Source organism: Pseudoliparis swirei, chromosome 21 (assembly GCF_029220125.1).
Source record: "Pseudoliparis swirei isolate HS2019 ecotype Mariana Trench chromosome 21, NWPU_hadal_v1, whole genome shotgun sequence".
Classification (NCBI taxonomy): Eukaryota; Metazoa; Chordata; class Actinopteri; order Perciformes; family Liparidae; genus Pseudoliparis; species Pseudoliparis swirei.
This window is the reverse complement of record NC_079408.1, coordinates 12,814,503-12,829,836: the sequence shown is the minus strand read 5'-3', so window position 1 is coordinate 12,829,836 and position 15,334 is coordinate 12,814,503. Positions and strand designations below refer to the sequence as shown.

Genomic DNA, 15,334 nt, shown 5'->3' with positions numbered 1-15,334 from the left:
GCAAGAACTGTACAGCTCTCGCTGCCTTAAGAAGGCAGTCAAGATCCTCAAGGATCCATCTCACCGCACGAACACTTTGTACAGCTGCGCTCAGGCAGGCGCTTCAAGACTATGTATACCCGGACCAACAAACTTAAGTTCAGCTTCTTTCCGAGGCCATAGCGCACTAAGCGCTGCTAAGTTTTTAGAGAGTCAAATGTCGCATCCCGCTCAATATGAGGAATCGTGCAATAAAAAACTTAGGTTTACACTAAGAAATATGCCTAGTTTACATACGTAGTTTATTATACTTATTTTTATATTTATATTTACATCCATAGATCTCATTTATACTTATGTATAGTTCCCCTATGTCTATTTATGATTCATTCTGGTTTTTATATTGTCTTGTTTATATTGTCTTGTTGTTTTTATATTGTCTATTGTCCTATTAGCACCTTGGGATTGCATCTAAATTTCGTTGTTCCTTTGCACAATGACAAATAAAGATCATTCATTCATTCATTCATTCATTCATGCATGTCTGTCCAACCGCCACCAGCCCGTAGCAGCGTGTGACGGCCACAACATTCACCCATCGCCTCGTGGACTTCCTTCCCCCGTAGAAGTTTGCGACGGGTCACGTCACCCACCGGCGATGCACTTCCATTCCCCGGCGGTTGTGTGACGATGCATCCGTTTTGCACCCGCGTCCTGTCCTTCTCACCGCTGGCGGCGAGCCCCCGCCAGCGCTACGTGTGTCGAGCAGCTTCAAAGGCTGCAGCCACTTCTTCGAAATGCAGACGCCGCCTGCCGGGATGGAGGGAGCCGACCTGAGGAGGGTCTGCCAGAAGTACTTCTACTTCTACTCCGCTTACATCTTCAGGAAGTCCGATGGGAAGAGGACCGTGGACACGCCGTGGATGTACGAGCCACAGGTAGAGTCCAATGTATTCATTTGACTTGTCACTCAGGGTAAAGCAGGATGCTTTTTTGTTTTGTTAGGGGCGATAATGACAAAAACATCACACGAACAGACTTACTGGTGACATCACCAGATAGGTTTGCAGAAGGGATTACTGGTATTGTAACTCTAATGTTCCTTCTTGTCACATGACTTCTATTCATCTGTCCATCCTGGAGAGGGATCCTCCTCTGTTGCTCTCCTGAAGGGTTCTTCCCTTTTTTTTCCAGTGAAAGTTTTTTTTCTATTTCTTGGGCGTTTTTCCTGATCTGATGTGAGGTCAAAGGTCAGGGATGTCATTTGTGTACAGATTGTAAAGCCCTCCGAGGCAAATTTGTAATTTGTGATATTGGGCTAGACAAAATAAACTCAAATTGAATTTGGTAAAGAAGACAATGCCTGCATGGAGTTAATACCAGATAAACAAGGAGCAATTGGCACCTGTCAATCACCCAAATACACTTCTCTTTCAAGGAATTGTTCCAGATAAAGGTTTAACGTTTTGAAGAAAGTTCATAGAGAAATGTGTTTTTCCTTTACTTTTGTGGCAGAGAGTGAAATGATATGATTGATATCACTTCCCTGTTTGTGGGTTAATATGTGGCTGAAATAAGCAGCTGGTTAGTTTAGCGTAGCACAAAAACAGCCGGCGCAAAAACATACGTGATGACTGTAAAACATGAGATCTTCTCATGTAACCCTTGGCAAGAAAGGAAATAAGCTCATTCCCTCAAAACGATTTTTTTAAAATACAAACACCAATTGGATAATTATCGTCTAAGCAGTTAGTAAAACTAACCAATCAGAATCAGAATCAGAATCAGAATCAGAAACAGGTTTATTGCCAAAGAATGAATGTTTTCACAAACAATGGCATCATTAATCACATTAGATTTGAGGAAGAAGTTGAAACCCTTTGAGTGTAAAGGTATTTCAGTCAGATTAGTGCCGCATGTTAAGGATTTTGTGTATTGTTTGAAATGTCTTAAATGATAAAACCGCCACGTTCCTTTCGTTTCCTTTCCCCCCCAGTTGGTTTCAGACGATGAAGGTGGCAACATGAGAGCTCTTCCCCTCGCTGAGGACACGCCCCCTCTGATTGAACACAGCCAGGCCGTGTGAATCCTGACCTGCACCAATCGGAGCCGGAGGGCAAATCCTCCACGTACACTCTGACCAACGTGGTCCCGTTAATCACACGCTTCCTGGACGCTTCCTGGAAGCCGTACTTGGACACGATCCGCCGCCGCCTCAACAACTTCTGCCACGGCAAAGCGTTCATGGTGGCAGGGGTCACCGTTTCCGGGGGGACCCTCCAACGAGAGAGCAGGGACCGCCTGGCAATCCCAAAACACTTGTGGTTGGCCTACTGCTGCGCGCGCTTTGACCGTAACTCTCCCTACGAGGCGAGGTTCATGTTCCCCGGTTACGGGGACTACGCACTGAATGACCAGACTGACCAGTGTGGCGGAAGTCCCTCTGAAGACTCTGGAGAGCTTCCTGAAGAGCCAGACCGACGCAGACAGTGACCTGGCTATTTTCTACAAGGGCTGCGTGTCAGAAACCACCTTCAGGAAAAGAGAGACCTGACCCGTGGGATGAAGCCGACCTACTGTACCAACAGGAATAAGTCCAATAAACTATAATAAAGGCAGCGTAAAAGGTGCTGAATTTGAAAACCAGAACATTTATAGAAGCTGTAAACTGTTCGCCACGTAAAGATATAGTGGCGTGAAGTCGCTCTTCCTCCGTGTGTGTTGGATAACTGTGAGTCATGAAGTGTTGCATCCACCCTGTAAAGTATAAACCAATCCTTAAGAACTCTAAATCCTACATTTCCCATCATGCAACGCTCATTAATGTGTATTTCAAAAGCAGGAAAAACCCCACCACGTTGGCTAAATCAGATTAGGCCTTTTTCTAGGTTATTTGCCTAAACTGTCGATACGGTGCTGAACAAATGAAATGAATAAGAAGAAAATACTGTCTGTGAGAAGTATTTATTATGTTTAACACAAGTGAGTTGTAGTGTATGTGCTGAAACTAAATCAAACAGGCAAGAGTTTGTGAGTGGATTATTAATTAATTAAATTCAAAATTGAATTCAATATTACTGAGGATATGTTTTTTATTCCATCTTTGCTTCAGATGTATTGATGACTGACAATGTCTGAGATGAATACTGTATCTGTAAAAAAGAAACATGAATACAAATAAATGGAAAAAACAAACATGCATAATATGACATGTGGTTCAGAGTGCGCTGCCTACGGGTATTTTTCGAGAGAGGGCGAGTGCAATCACTGGCACCGACAACTCAGTGGCAAGTGCCTGTACAGCGACGACTCAGTGGCGTGTTTGCGCCGCAACAACCTGGACCGGGTGGCCGTGCCGGAGTACATGTGGTCGGCCTACTGCTGCGTGGAGTTTGACCAGAAGGCGCCGTACTTCGTGCGCTACAAGTTCCCGGTGTTTGCGGCGTACGGGCGGAACGACCGCGTCGACAACCACGTGGTGGAAGTTCCTCTCAAGAACCTGGAGAAATTCCTCCAGGGTGAGGATGGATGTGGATAAGAACTTCCAGATCTTCAACAGTGATTGTGTGCCAGATAACTCAGATTAAAGTTACACATTCACTTCGCGCCGTGGAGAGGTACAGGGTCCTGAAAGTAAACGTGGAACTAAGATGTGTTGTCGAATCTAAATTTAGATATTGTGAGCAATAAAATGTGCAATTGATTGGAGTCTGTCTCATTAAGTCCAAATATGGATCATTTTCATTTAGATTTATTATTCTCGACTAATCGTTAAGTCTACATGTAAGAAAATGCATTTGAAAAATAAATTAAAATGTTCATCACATCTCTAGGGAACCAAAATGTGGACATCTACGCATTGCGTTTTATATTCAAACCAAACTTGGGAATATACTCAGTTTACCATCATAAAGAGACAAAGAAAAGCTACACATCTTAATATCTGAGAAGCTGGAACATAGAATCAAAGTATATGCAGTCAAAAGTCCAATAACATCCAAACATCTGCAATGTCTACGGTGAATTAATTTCCATATGAATGGCAGTAACACAATTTATGGAGAGATTTTTTAAATGAATACCAACTAAAGCGCCATCGAGGGAAATACTTTTAGTAAGAAATAGCAATAATGAAGAAATTGCTTATTATAATTACCCTGTTCTTTAAATACGTTGTAATAGCTGACTTCATCCACAAGGTGGCATTGCAGCCAATTAGAAAGTCTGACCTCAAAGGACACTTTCTAGAGCACGTCCTCGTATGGGGTCAGATCAACACATCTTTGTGAATTGTTCTGTGCGCATGTGTGAATCCTCGTGTTTGCATGTGTGAGTCTCTCTGTGTGCATTTGCAATTATTGAGCCTGATCTCACCCCATCAGGACGGTCTAAGTTACAGAAACACGTCTGTCTCTTCGTGTCTGCTCATTTGTTGGCGGTCTGAGGCAAACACAGATTGTAGAACGAAGACTGGTCGAGAGACGACACTCTCCTCCACGCCACCCACCCACGCGCCTGCAGCTCGGTCTTCCCCAGCGGACCTCCGTAGTAGTGAGGGTCCACGACGAGCAAGTGGCTCCCAGTGTCCCCGGTGCATACCCCCAATATCCCCTTGGAAGAGTTGTCCCTGTCGCCCCCCATCATCACTGGAGAGCCGTGCTCCTCGAAGTGCCGCCGGAGCTCTTCCGCCGCGACGCGCTCCAGCTCGGCCCCGCCGCCTCTGACGTGCACCAGCTTGCAGGGCACGTCGTAGTAAATGTCAAGGATCAGGGAGGCTTCAAATGTTCCGATCCACTCCCTGGAGCGCGAGAACGAGCCCGGCTTGTCCCCCGCGGTGACCAGGGCCTGCTGGATTTCCGGGAGGCTCGGCGGAGCTTCGCGTTTGCCCTGCAGCGGGAAGCAGTTCCGGCAAAGCCAGGAGGCCATCGTCTGAACCGTGCGGTAGCCACATCCCCAGCCCCGGTCGTCTTGTCCGTCACAGCCGTAATGGAAGTAGAGATAGTCTCCTTTTACGAGAGAACATGACACCGGATCTGCGAGTGGGTCGGGGAGACCGGCGTGGACGTTACTTGATAAGGTGTCGGTCTTGTTTATATTCTTCCCGTCTTCCGCTCTACTTTCTCCCCAGTCAATCTCCTCAGCTTCCGCCACCACGACATTGTTATCCATTGTACCTACTTGTCTGTGACGAGAGCACAGGCTTCTCATTTAACGCACTGCATTTTTAATTTGTAAATGTTTCTAGCAGTTAATTTACTTCACAACATGAACTTTCCACTCGGAGATATTGTGGTGCATCTGCGATATCTATCCCCACCGCTGCACTTGGGAGAACACTGGTTCCGCCAAAGAATTGTTCCCACTGTAGATGGTGCCTTCAGGAGCTTTTCGTCATCTCCGTTTAATTATTGCTAATATAACCATAACTTTTCATTTAAAAATGTCTTTTTAAAATGGAACATCAATGCAATGCTTACTCTACATTTCCCACGAAGAAAAAAATATATATTAACAACTGTTGGCTTAAAAAGCGAAGTAGAGGAACAAAGCTGCAGTAATAAAAAGCAGATTTCATTACAAATAACTTGTACAGTCTACATCACATCTTTTATAACCCTAACCCTAACCCTTATAAAATCATTACAAGTAAATATCTCGTCGCTTCAAGTCGTGGCCTAAAATGCTATTTATATTCCGGCTGTTTTTTGCCGTTTTTGAAGATGGCAGCGAGTGCACTCGAGCGCAGCACATCAACACACCTGGGCAATCCCTATTATGATAATCAGTGAATCCCTAGCTTTGTTCTTCTTCTTAAAATAAAATTAGAATTAGATAAATGGCGACCCGGGTAAAACACACACAGTTAGTCCACGTATTCGTGCTTCTGCTGTCCGTGTGCGGCGTTTCCTTTGCTGAGAAAAGCGACGCAGAGCTCGTAACTCTGCAAAGCGCCGGGCTTGAGATAACATGCGGAGAAGTGGAAGTGACAATAACCGTAAAGCGACATTTTTTTGAGGAGAAACGTGTTCCGTTCAAACCTGAGAATCTTCGACTTGGGGCGAACTCCACGCAGCAGAGGTCCTGCGAGGCCACGGGCCCGGTGTCGGACTCCCACATGGTCCTCTCTGCGGGGCTACGGGAATGTGGGACCGAGTCCAGCGTAAGGCAATTCATTTTTTAATTGTTTTTATTTAAATTATGGTTTGATGCATTTCTATATAAATTCCATCATCCAGGTTCGCGGTGAGTGGCTTGTGTATTCCAACCAGCTGGTCCTGCTCCGTGCTGTGGTTCCCACCTCTACAGGCAGCGTGGTAGTCAGAGGGGCGACCACTGTCGTCATACCTGTCGAGTGCCATTACAAGAGGTATATGCCAAGGGCAGGTGCCATGTTGGACGGCAGCTCACTGTCTTCAACGCTTTTGTCGTTCCGTTTTATCTTTATGTGAGAGCAGGAAGCAGACGGTGAATGGGGACCCGCTGACCCCGACCTGGCTGCCCATGACCTCCACCGCCAGCGCCTTTGGCCTCCTGCACTTCTCCCTTCGCACCATGGCAGGTGAAATCACCGTCTGCAGTCTGTCTCAGTAGAAGGTTTCTCTCAATGTGTGGCCATATTTGTTTCCATCTCTCTGTTTCTCATGCAGGTGGCTGCGCCGCTCAACGTGGTTCCTCTGTGTATCAGCATGGGGAAGCAGTGTTTTTGGAGGCCAGCGTGGAGGCCCCGCTGCACCCACCTCTCGCTCTGTTTGTCGACCACTGCGTCGCCACGTTGAAGCCGGACCCCCTCTCCCTGCCGAGCTACAAGTTTATCAACAAGCACGGGTCAATTTTTTCCTTCAGATGGGACAAACTAAATAATAACTCATAAAAACAATTCTCATTTGTGGATAGTTCAGCACAAGCCGAGCTCGGTCTTCCATCAGCATTTATCTGATTAGGTTGGAGACATCATGTCTACATTTGATGGCATTCATCGAGTCATTTCAGCATGTGTTGCTCCTCCAATGCAGATGTCTGATGGACAGCATATTGCCGGGGTCTTCATCTCAATTCTTCCCAAGGAAGCAGGAGAACCGACTGTGCTTCAGCGTCCAGGCCTTCCGCTTCAACCCAGAGTCTCTGGAGCAGGTAACGACCCTCGCTGGACTGCAGCCGTCTGTTCTTTACTGTCTGAGTTTCTAATACTTATGATGGGAGTTGTCATTCCAGCATACTATTCCTCATGCATAGTGCATGTTTGTAAATCATTTCACATTTCTAATGAATCTTAGGCGTGAAGATAAATATTATTATTATTTTTTTATAATCCTGCGTGATCAAATGCACTTTTATTTATTCGTCCCTCTGCTAGATGTACATCAGCTGCCAGCTGAGGGCCACTGTGAAACCAAACTCTCCCAGCCAACTCAATAAAGCCTGCTCCTTCCACAGACCCACATTCAGGTGAGGCTGCCAGGCGGTTGGTGGCCTGTGGTTGTTAAACCAGTTCCTCGTGATTCGTTCTCGTCTGTGATTTTTTTTCTTTCCACTCGTAACGTCCACTGATGTAAAGTCAGTGGCCGTCGAGGTGTGTCATCTGGATGTTTCTCTGTCATTCAGCTGGAGAGCCACAGAGGGAGACGATGCTCTGTGCGGATGCTGTGACTCTGATGACTGCTTTGGAAAGACCGGAGAGGAGAACAGTAGACACACAACTCAACGAGATACAGGTTGATCAGCCCTTTTATTATTTATATATATATATGTATGCGTGTGTGTATGTATATGTGTATGTATATATATATACACTTATGTGTGTGTGTGTATATATATATATATATACACATACATATATACACTTATGTGTGTGTGTGTGTGTGTATATATATATATACACTTATGTGTATATGTAGTTTTATTAAAACAATTCCACAATCACCTTTCCGACAGAAAAGAAGAAGTATGAGGCGGACTCAACTGTTGGGCCACTTCACACTCTGCCACGCTCCCATTGGAAAGGCCGTCTGTCTGTCAGTCACCATCCCGCCTTTTTCCAACTCTACAATTAGGTGTGTATGACCGTTGAGTCCAACGTGAGGGGAACTAGGTGAGGGGGCAATAAAGAATCCATCTCATCGTTAGTGTTGACATTTTAAATTGTTGTCTCTGATTAATACTTGGAGGCACCTAAAAAAATGTTACGGTCCTACAAGCTATTATTCACAATGTTTGAAGCCATTGAGATCCACCACCACCACACACACACGGATGAGTTTGCCATAATGTAAATTGAGTAATAGACTTGAGTACATTCATGTAGGGAGGAGTTTTTTCCTTCTTTTCTCTCTGGCTCATGTGTGTTTTATTATCTCTTGACTGATGAATAATAAAGGAAGTTACCTAATTTTGTTTCTGTACCCTTCAGTGATTCCAACTGCAACATCCAGCCGCAGATGGTCTCTGTGAGCATGTAGTACAACACTTCCGTGCGGCGTGCCGGCACAGTGCTGTTCCTGTTGTGACTGAGGAGGCTCCTGAATGTTTGTGCATTATACAATAAACATGAGCTTGTGAATGATGTGGTGAAGTTACTATCGTACATTTACGGGAGGTTGTTAATCTACTTTTCTTACCTCAATACTTTTAAATGTCTTATTTATAAATGCGTGTCTCATCCGAGACATAGCAGGCATTCATTCATTGCCAGGAAAACAAACCCATGAGCAATTTCCACAGAGAGGCTGAAGAACTACAATGGAACCTTAAATATCTCGGCAAAAAAAGCACTCGAATAAACCGACATTTGAGTACGAATGGGACAGTTTTTGCAGCCATGCCATAAGAGCTTTTAAAGGCAAAGAAGTGGAATGTTTCAACACTTTTGGAAACAAATAACTGAGTCATTGTCTGTTTTCCTGGGCTGCCTCATCCCATTTTCCCCATCACTCTGTTTACTGGGAGACATCTCATCTATAAACCTGAGCAAAACAAACTGCAAACTACTTCTCGTGGCCCTAACTATCGCCAAGAAAACAATCCTCGTGAACTGGAAATCAAGGAATAACACATATCTCACACTGGAAACATTTAATGTCAGAATATATTTCAATGGAACAACTCACCTCATCTATCATTTACAATACAACAGAACACCACGACATCTGGTCATCATTCACTATATTTTTACAAACATGACACCACTCTTATTTATTAGTTAATTCATAATGCACACACATATACACATGTACACATGCATCTGTCTTTCTTTCTTCTCCTAATAATTATTATTATTGTTTTGTTTTTTGTTGTTGTTTTTTAAAGAAAGAAAAAAAGAAGTGGAATGTTGTGCAATGGCCAAGTCAACCACCTGACCTGAATCTAATGGAGCTGCATTTCACTTGCTGAAGACCAAATTGAAGGGAAAATGCCCCAAGAAGCAGCAGGAAGTGAAGACAGTGGCAGTAGAGGCCTGGCAGAGCGTCACCAGGGATGAAACCCAGCGTCTGGTGATCACTGATGTCTCTAGGATCTCTGACTTCAGGCTGTCATTGACTGCAAAGGACTTGCAACCAAGTATTAAAACTGACAATTGCAATGATGATTATGTTAGTTTGTCCAATTACTTTTGATCCCTTAAAAAGGAGGTGCCACATATATAATGTGTTGTAGATAGATAGATAGATAGATATATACTTTATTAATCCCCAAGGGGAAATTTGTCGTCACAGCAGCACCAATAAACTAAACACACAAGAATAAAAAATAAAATATAAAAAACAGGGATGAAAGATATAGGAGTATACAAAGTAAAATATAAAATAAAATATGTATGTATATGTATAACATATATGCATACACAATACACAATACTGTAACTCCTACACCGTTCACCTGATGTGATGTAAAGACCCTCAAATTAAAGCTGAAAGTCTGCACTTAAAGCACATCGTGATTGTTTCATTCAAAATCCATTGTGGTGGTGTACAGAGCCAAAAGGATGAAAATTGGGTCAATGTCCAAATATTTATGGACCTGACTAAATATATATCCTGTCAAGTAATCGCTATAAACGGATTAATGCGTACGCATGCAGAAGCTGTGGGAATCTGGACAAGATTGTGGCATTGAAAGTACTCTGGTTCCCATTTGTAGTCTGAATATATTCATTGATTGGTCAGTACTGACCAATCACGTTTCAGCTGGCTTTGGTTGAATGCAGGTGGACAGCATTGGTCGAAATGCAATCGATCAGCCAACCTTTTGGCGATAAGTTAGTATTTTGTTGGTTTGAAACTGGCTACTTGTGAAACAATCCTGTTGTACACGTCGTCTCTCAACTCCAAGGTCTCGTATCTCCAGTTGTTAATCAGACAGTAAACAACGAGCAGAGCGTGGAAAGAGAAGTCTTGGCCGCGATATGCTGAGATGTTGCGTTCAAGCCACAGTGATTTGGACCAATCAGTGTCCTGTGAGGATTAAGTGGCATCTATGGGACGTGGTTTAACAACCTAAAGACGATAGATGCTGCAATGACATCAGTTCTATGAGAACAGGAGAGAACTGCTTCATTGAAAGAACGACACCGAAAAGAGAGAAAACATTTATTTCCTCTTCCCCCAACTGACTTCGGCAAGAGTGTGATTGACACATGGTTCATCCAACCACCTGCCAAATATTATTCTAGTAGTATGTTTCGAAAGTGTCTTCCCCTTTCCACATTCCCCGTGTAGTAAACCACCATAAGGTGAAAACACCTGGCGCCCACATATTGCTTCGCAAACTTTGAACGTCATGACCACGGAATAAAACCACGTCTGTCAGTTATATTACAATCAATAATGCCTGAATGCAGAGCATACTCAGAGATACGGTGAGAGATAACACACCTATGAGAGATAACATACCTGTGTTCCTTCACACTGCAGCCAGGCAGTTGTGTGGAACCGATTGGTTTGTGAGTATTATTTATACGATATACAGTATCTTAGCATGTTAACACGCTGAGTCTGGCGCTAGCATGCAGCTCAAAGCAAAGCTGGGTCGAAGTACAGTCTTTGGCAAATAGACAACACAAAAAGAGCTAAATATACTCACCCCAAACCAATCTGTGCTGCCTTTGTCGAGATTTAAAAAGAGCGATGCGCTTTGTGACTTGGTTCGGGCTCCAATAGCCTCCGAGCTGGCGTTTCATAAAAGCTGCAGCTCAACCCAATACCGCACAGCGTGATTAGTTCATGCCTGTTAGTTGCAGCGTGAACGCTTAGTAAAAATCAACCTCGTCCAGAGAAGTTTGGTTTACCGACGGGCAATATTCACATTCTTTGACAAAAAACCTAGGAAAAGAAAGAAGAAGAAAATATTGACATATGTGAATTAATTGCACAACAAAAAAATGAAACAAAAATGCCACAGGTGTGTAAAGGCCTTCAGTCTTGATCTGACCCACTTTTACTCCAACTTGACGGCACTGCAGTGCACAAAACTGCAAGCGTGGGTATTGACCCCTCGGCCTTTACATTATTTACATTCTTTTTTCAGGATGGGTGGTCTATCCAGTCATACACACTCCGGGAATGTTTCTCCAAACTTGTGGCTACTGCCATGGAATCCCATTATGTCCAATGGAGGGATATGATTCATGTCACCGTGGATGCCTGAAAGCTGAAACAATAACTTCCAACCTCGTCATTGGCTACTGTCTTGACTCCTGCCTTGGATTCCTTGTCCCTCACAGACAGTCCCCCCATTCTTTTATATCAGCTTCCTGTCTTGTGTCGCGCCAGAGGAGTAGACCTAGCTGGCTGCGAGCCCAAAACTTGGATTTGAAAGCGAAAAACAAAAACAAACACACACACACACACTCCACTATAAAATCTGGGCACTTTCACTGCCTTCTATATAGTATGATAAGCCTCTCCAGCCTTATGTTTTTTGGATCGCTCCTGCCCGTCAGGTAGAGATTGTTTGGATTCATTGCGAACTTTGCATCACCCCTCCACTTGTAATCGTCCAAAATCCATTTACTGTCTACCATGGAGTCATTGTGACTGGACTCCCTGGCCCCAGTACTCCTCACACGTCCCTCGCCTCCCACCCCAATCCTGATCACGGATCATGGTTCGCAGCACGTACCTAGTCCCCCTCTACTCTCTCCCCCTCATGTTGGCTAAGACATAAGCAAACAGTCCTTTGAGCAAATAGTGCAACCATTTTTTTGTTAACATTGCCTTCTGCCCAGTGCAGCGATGACCATGACGTATTAAAGGTCACTCATATCAGAAGGAGTACTATATAAATCTATGAGATGAGATGAATATATTCAAGACATATTTTAACACCGATGCATATTCGTCCTAAACTTAAGGCAGCGCATTTTTAGTATTTGGGCATTTTAATGTTGGGAATAGAAATAAATTTTGCTTGCGATTTCAATATTTATATATTAGATCAAATATCATTTTCATAATTTCTTTTTGCAATTATTTTCAGTACATTTCTATATTTTACTGTGTTTGTGCATCACTTGACATTGCATGTTTGCTCCAGATAATGCATATGCAAACATATTTGTGGGCAACATCCCCTCCTCTATGGCACACATACGTTTACTTTAGTCTGGCTCCAAAGGGGCGTTTAAGGGTCAGGTGACTGATATGAGACATAAACAAGCCTTCTTGTGCAGAGACGAGAATGGTTGTATAATATCCCTACTGTATGCTACATGGACTGATTCCTTGAAATGCACATTCCTAAAGCATATGATTTGTTTTGATGATGACAGAAAGGTCTTTTCTACTCCTTGTACCTGGATCAGGGTCAGAGTCATTGAGTCATATAAAGTTAATTGAAATGTATTTACACCCCACCCACAAGAGGGGGTTGGGAGTATTTCAACTAATTATCATTATTTGTAAATCACATTGTATTCTTGCATATATTTTTTAATATGTCTTGGATTAGATTTGTGATTTACAGAAAACTGACATCCTGTGCAATGAAACAGTAATGGTAAAGACAAAGGACTGTCATCAGTTGAAAGAAATGTATATATTGAGATGCCAATCTTGTGACGCCACAGAAGAAATCGATCCATTTCTCAACCTTGTCATCTAGGGCAGTGGCCTTATCAGGCCATTCTGTCAGTTTGATGTGGCCCCCCTTATCTTCTATGCGTCGGTAGATAAACTCGTAGGCCCGCTGTGAGACATCACAAAAAAATGTGGATCTGTCTAACACTAGGCCAGTTGCTGTGTAGCACTGTGATATTTAACAATGTCACCAGCATCGATGCAAAAGCAGCTCTGGATTCGGATGGCTGGTTTGTAGACTAAGCTTGGTTGCTTGTCCTTTTACCTTGAGTGGCGGGGACGCCTTTCTTTAAGCATGGTGGAATTAGCAAGCTTAGCTAACTCGCTATCTGCCCACTAGCTATCTAACTCGCTATCTGCCCACTAGCTATCTAACTCGCTATCTGCCCACTAGCTATCTAACTCGCTATCTGCCCACTAGCTATCTAACTCGCTATCTGCCCACTAGCTATCTAACTCGCTATCTGCCCACTAGCTATCTAACTCACTATCTGCCCACTAGCTAGCTAACTCACTATCTGCCCACTAGCTAGTTAACTCGCTATCTGCCCACTCGCTAGTTAACTCACTATATGCCCACTAGCTAGCTTGCTGATTCCCCCATGCTGTATTGCTACACCGATTACAGAAAATGAGCCAAACAAAGATGGCGCTCATCCAGTGATGAGCGTGGGGCCTTGTTGATGGTTGTAAGGGGGAAGTCCCATCAGTGACGAGACTTGTACACCGGTATTGAATAGTTACGCTCCGCTGTAGACTCAGATGGATGATTTGAAAGCTCTGGAAATGTGATAACTCCCGAGTGGTAGGTAGGTGACGATCACACCAAGGTGTGAACGCAGCATTAGGGTCCGTCTGTTATGATAACACATTTTGTTGGACAATATATTATGCAGAAAATGTGTGCTAAACAATATCATTATTGTTAATTCTTATTTTAAGAACATTTTATGCCACTGATCTAATGATGATGTAATGGCATGAAAATGCAAGTCGACCTTTTAAAACACCAATAACATTGGAATTGGAAAAGAAAGATCCTAAAAAAGTAAGAGATACATAAAATAATCCACTAAATTAAAACAATAAATACAATTGACTCTTGGGCTCCGTGTGCTATGTTCTCCCCAATGCTCAAGTCTTCTGGCATCAATTGGCTGAAATGTTGTTTACATCAACAACAGACACAACAAGGAAAACTCAGGGTCTGCAAAAATGATTGACGTACGATAAGTCGATAACGTACAAATAATGGAGGTCAAGACCATAATGTACAGTAATGTCAAAATTATCAAAATCATATCCACAACAGAGCATTCTCACATCCTAACTTGTCCACCTCAATGATATTTCCAAGCCGTTAACAAAACATATCACAAGATGGCTCCTGAAGTATGTAATTTATCCATTTATACTCTGAAGTAGACAACTACTCATTGACACCACTTATAAAAACTGGATATCATGCATTCATTATTTGGACTTTCAACAATGGTTAATAACATAATAAAGGTACATATAGGTCTACTATAGCAGCAGTGTAGTTTAACATGCTTTTCCATTCAATAAAACATGCAGTTATATCAACTTTATAATAGCGCCTGCTGTCTTGCCATGAGGGGAAAAACAACCTGTGAGAAGAGGGAGGGGAAGGGGGGAAGGGGAAGTAATGTGCAAAGTACAACTATATATGCTCCCTTGCCTGCTGCCACCAGCATACATGTGTAGGTCAAATTTCAGACTGTCAAGAAGATAATGTCATGTGTTGCATCATTTTACCACTGCAGCCACTCAATGTGTCTATAGGCCTATAGTTCTTTGATGAAAACGGGATGCTTTTGGCAATCAGGACAAAAATATGCCACTTTATATCTAATTTCAATATTTACACAATCAGTGTTTGTGAAAAAGACACTCTACTGATATGGAGTTAAAAACAAAAACCATCCGAACAATGGATGGGAAGTGTCCGTTTCTTCGAGACATTCTTTACTTATAAGGACCACACGTTTTATAAACAGGGATAGCCGATTTGGATGACAATGAAAGAAAACAGTTGTCCCTTAATAAGGGAGGAGGTAGTCTAGATTACCATAGAGACAATGCAACCTTATTTTCAAAGTCATCAATAAAAAAAAAATCAAACAGGATCAGTTTTTAGAAACACCTACCGGATAAGTGCTTGAGATCCACAAAAGAGCTTTGTTTCCAATTAAGCGGCAATAGACGGACCAATGGGCCAAACCGCGAGGACCCTGTGAGGCGTTATGTGGACACCGCCATGG

At 43.2% G+C, this 15,334-nt stretch overlaps 2 protein-coding genes and 1 pseudogene across 3 annotated transcripts; 2 read left to right on the top strand and 1 right to left on the bottom strand.

The window, feature by feature from the left end:
• The first annotated feature begins 776 nt into the window (after window positions 1-776).
• On the top strand, window positions 777-3,204 carry LOC130212163 (uncharacterized; annotated as a pseudogene).
• Window positions 3,205-3,714: 510 nt separating this feature from the next.
• On the bottom strand, window positions 3,715-5,187 carry ufsp1 (UFM1-specific peptidase 1 (non-functional)). Its single transcript, XM_056442930.1, has one exon. The coding sequence runs from the start codon at window positions 5,185-5,187 to the stop codon at window positions 4,405-4,407; it is 783 nt and encodes a 260-aa protein (XP_056298905.1). The 3' UTR covers window positions 3,715-4,404.
• A 611-nt stretch (window positions 5,188-5,798) lies between these two features.
• Window positions 5,799-9,560, top strand: LOC130211892 (zona pellucida sperm-binding protein 3-like). Of its 2 annotated transcripts, XR_008835188.1 has the most exons (10): window positions 5,799-6,139; window positions 6,216-6,346; window positions 6,435-6,538; window positions 6,627-6,804; window positions 6,993-7,110; window positions 7,334-7,425; window positions 7,582-7,691; window positions 7,912-8,030; window positions 8,387-8,501; window positions 9,283-9,560. XR_008835188.1 is itself a non-coding variant. In XM_056442929.1 (9 exons), the coding sequence occupies exons 1-8, from the start codon at window positions 5,816-5,818 to the stop codon at window positions 8,028-8,030; spliced, it is 1,176 nt and encodes a 391-aa protein (XP_056298904.1). In that variant the 5' UTR covers window positions 5,799-5,815; the 3' UTR covers window positions 8,387-8,536. The 2 variants fall into 2 exon arrangements, 1 of the variants encoding a protein (XP_056298904.1); XM_056442929.1 differs by lacking the exon at window positions 9,283-9,560 and having other exon boundaries at window positions 8,387-8,536.
• Window positions 9,561-15,334: the final 5,774 nt, after the last annotated feature.